At 46.6% G+C, this 2,951-nt stretch overlaps 1 protein-coding gene across 1 annotated transcript; it reads right to left on the reverse strand.

Annotated features, from left to right (window-relative positions):
* Window positions 1-241: 241 nt before the first annotated feature.
* On the reverse strand, window positions 242-979 carry RNF182 (ring finger protein 182). The gene has a single exon (XM_077809103.1). It carries the CDS (start codon window positions 977-979, stop codon window positions 242-244), a length of 738 nt encoding a protein of 245 aa, XP_077665229.1.
* Between the last annotated feature and the right edge of the window lie 1,972 nt (window positions 980-2,951).

The following is a 2,951-nucleotide window of genomic DNA, read 5'->3' on the forward strand; positions in this document are numbered from 1 at the left end:
CTTCAAAAATTGACATGTACATTTTATTTCCATTCGGTGGTATAATGAACAAGTAGAATGAAGCACAATAAATATCAAAGCAAAATTAAAAAACAAAATAAATGGACCATAAAATTGTGGCCACTGCTTCTGTTTAGTGTGATGAATAAAATAAAATAATAATAAATAGGAATACAATAGAGAAGATAAATTATGCTACAAACATGGCAGTGCCTTATTTCTTATTTCACTATATTTGTTATCAAGAAGACATGCAGTCCAGAAACTCATGGCATACACATTGGCAAAAGCCATAAACCATAAGAATAACAAGGCTCGAAGGAACAAGGCTGACGAAGACGACCCCCAGGGTGACTTTCTTAGATACCAGTAAGTAGATCCCTAAAGGCAAGGAACTAAAGTATAGCAAACCTAGCAACCAAATTAGCACTCGAATTGAGGTCTGGAAGAGCAAGGATGTACAGTTCCACACTGTCCAGTTGTGGGATACAGTTGCAACAGACTCAAAACTCGTGGGCCTGTAGAATTCTACCACCGGGGTAGAGTTCAGAGTCTGTGGGCTTTCTCTCTGCACTTCCATGATGGTTATAACCAGGCAGTTGGAGGAAGCGTGAGAAGGGCTAACAAGAGATGCCAGCCTTTTGGGAGTTAGCAACAGTTCTGTAGGATTATCTGGCAGGCACTTCTTCCCCTTTCCCCCACAAGCCAAATTCACAAGGATGTTGTTGTCATCAGGAAGACTACTAACCTCATCATCAGGCAGGCATGTCTCAAACCTACAGAATGGGCACACTATGACTCCCTGAGGAGAGTCCCCAAAGTCTATGATCTTGCAAAGGCATTTGGCACATACTCTGTGACAACACTCCAGCACTTTTGGTTTCCTCTGTCTCTGATTATAGCGGTTGTAACAAATCTTGCACTCAAGCTCATCTGAGCCCTGGGACTCCACAGGATCCTCTGGTAGTTGACTGATCATTTCTTCTTATGGTCTGTAGACTTGTGATGATGGGAGTCAAAAATAAATGCTTCACTAAGGATGCTATGAGGGCGCCTCTCAGATTATCATACCACCCATATCAGCCAGGAAAACAAGAGAGGAAGATGTCACAAGTACCAGTAATCTTCATTCATTTTCAGCTTCTGTCAATGACTTTGTACTGTGTGTCCTTCACTCTGTGCCATGTATCCATGTAAACAAGACAATGTGGACTTTCTGTAGAGGAAAGAGAGTCTAGCATTGTTAGCACTGAATTGACAACAAGTCTTTTACAGCTTTATCTTCCCAATAACATTTTAAAAGCTCTCTAAAAGCATTCTTAAAATAGTTTTTTTTGTGTCAGACAGGGCATATACAGTAACCTTGCTGATTATAAAATTTTATACCACTCCAGACATTTATGTATCCTTAGTCTTGCATATAGCCCCATTGCCTCTCTAAACCCATTAAACCCTTATTGGGTCCTCATTCTGTTAGGTTTGTTCACTTATCTAGGACCCTGTTTTTTATTTTTCTCTCTTTACATAGCTGTAAGTGCACCTCTTTTCCATTATGCCTCGAAGCCAAACATACAGGGCAATGAGGAGTGGGCTTTTACTATCCAGTCAACAGTCCCCCTTAAAAATACATTTTGGGCCCAACCATTACATCTCCCAAGTGCCATGGCCTTTTTTTCCTGGTGCTTCTAACTTTCTATGCTGTGATGACGGGTTGTAGACCCCTAACTAGAGAGAAGGTTGTAGGAAGCTTGCATTGCTGCACCCCCTGTACTGGGTGGGGTTTCTGCCGCCAGGACCTGCAGCTTGGGTTGTGCTGGCATAAATAAATAAGTTCTGCTATGTAACAGATATTGTGTGTATTATCCTGGCTTCTGGGCATGTTACAGATATTAAATACAAAACATCAACCAATGCTGCCTACATTGGGTAATAATAATTGTCAACCTCTATAAACCAGTGCAATGTGCCAGAGGGCAAAAAAACTTTCCATAATATTACCCCAAATTCATTCACATTCTTGGCCAAAACACTAAGTTTCACAATGTGTTTTGAAGACCACCGCAAATTCATGCTCTGGCAGAGTACCACAGGCAGTGTGTACACAGCTAGTTACTTGCCACTAGGAACACTCTGTCCTAATACTCTGATCCAGCTGAGCTGTGCTTGCAGACGCGGATTAAAATTCCCTTGGGCCAGAGCAAATCGGGGGGTAGGGGGCTCTCCCCCCACTTCTGTCTGTGGCACCACCCACAGCCCCACCGCTTTCTGCCCCTTCCCTAGGACCCACCCCTGTTCCACCCAGGGTCCCCCCATTCTGCCTGCCCCACAACCCGTTTGCTCCTTTCTGCTCCCCCCCACCGTGGTCTCAAGACCGGAGAAGCTCTGTCCCCACGCCATGGCCCCGGGGCCATAGCAGGGAGTGAGAACTTCTCCAGTCCCAAGGCCCCAGTAGGGGTCCAGGTGCTGGGGCTTCTGCCGCCATTCCCCGCACTTCTGCATGGGACCAGGATCGGGACTCCGGGACTTCTCCTGCCCTGCCTGCCAAGTGCTTCTGCCAGAGAGAGGGATTGGGCACGGGGGCTTCCCCTGCCGCCCTGCAGCTTTTGCCAGGGATGGGGTTGGAGACCACTGCGGGGGCTTCCCCCACCCAGGAGCTTTTGCCGGGGAGGGGGTTGGGGGATGCTTCCCCCATCCCACAGCTTTTGCCAGGGTCGGGGCCACTGCGAGAGAGTTTCCCCCGTTCCAGAGCTTCTGCCGGGGCCAGAGGGGGAGCTTCCCCCGTTCCGTGGCTTCTGCCAGGGTCAGGGGGTTACTGGCTGAAGAGAGAAGTCTTTTGGGTATTTCTGTGTAGTCCTAATCAAAACTTAGCTCTCTACATATTTTTGCTTTCTGGCCCTGATGAGTGTTTCCAGGCTTCACCACAGCCTATGTCCTTGTATTTGTATTTGTCT

Source organism: Eretmochelys imbricata, chromosome 2 (genome assembly GCF_965152235.1).
Source record: "Eretmochelys imbricata isolate rEreImb1 chromosome 2, rEreImb1.hap1, whole genome shotgun sequence".
NCBI classification, from domain to species: Eukaryota; Metazoa; Chordata; order Testudines; family Cheloniidae; genus Eretmochelys; species Eretmochelys imbricata.

Coding starts and splice junctions, on each gene's coding strand:
- RNF182 (XM_077809103.1), bottom strand. CDS start 979: ATGATCAGTCAACTACCAGAGGATCCTGTGGAGTCCCAGGGCTCAGAT.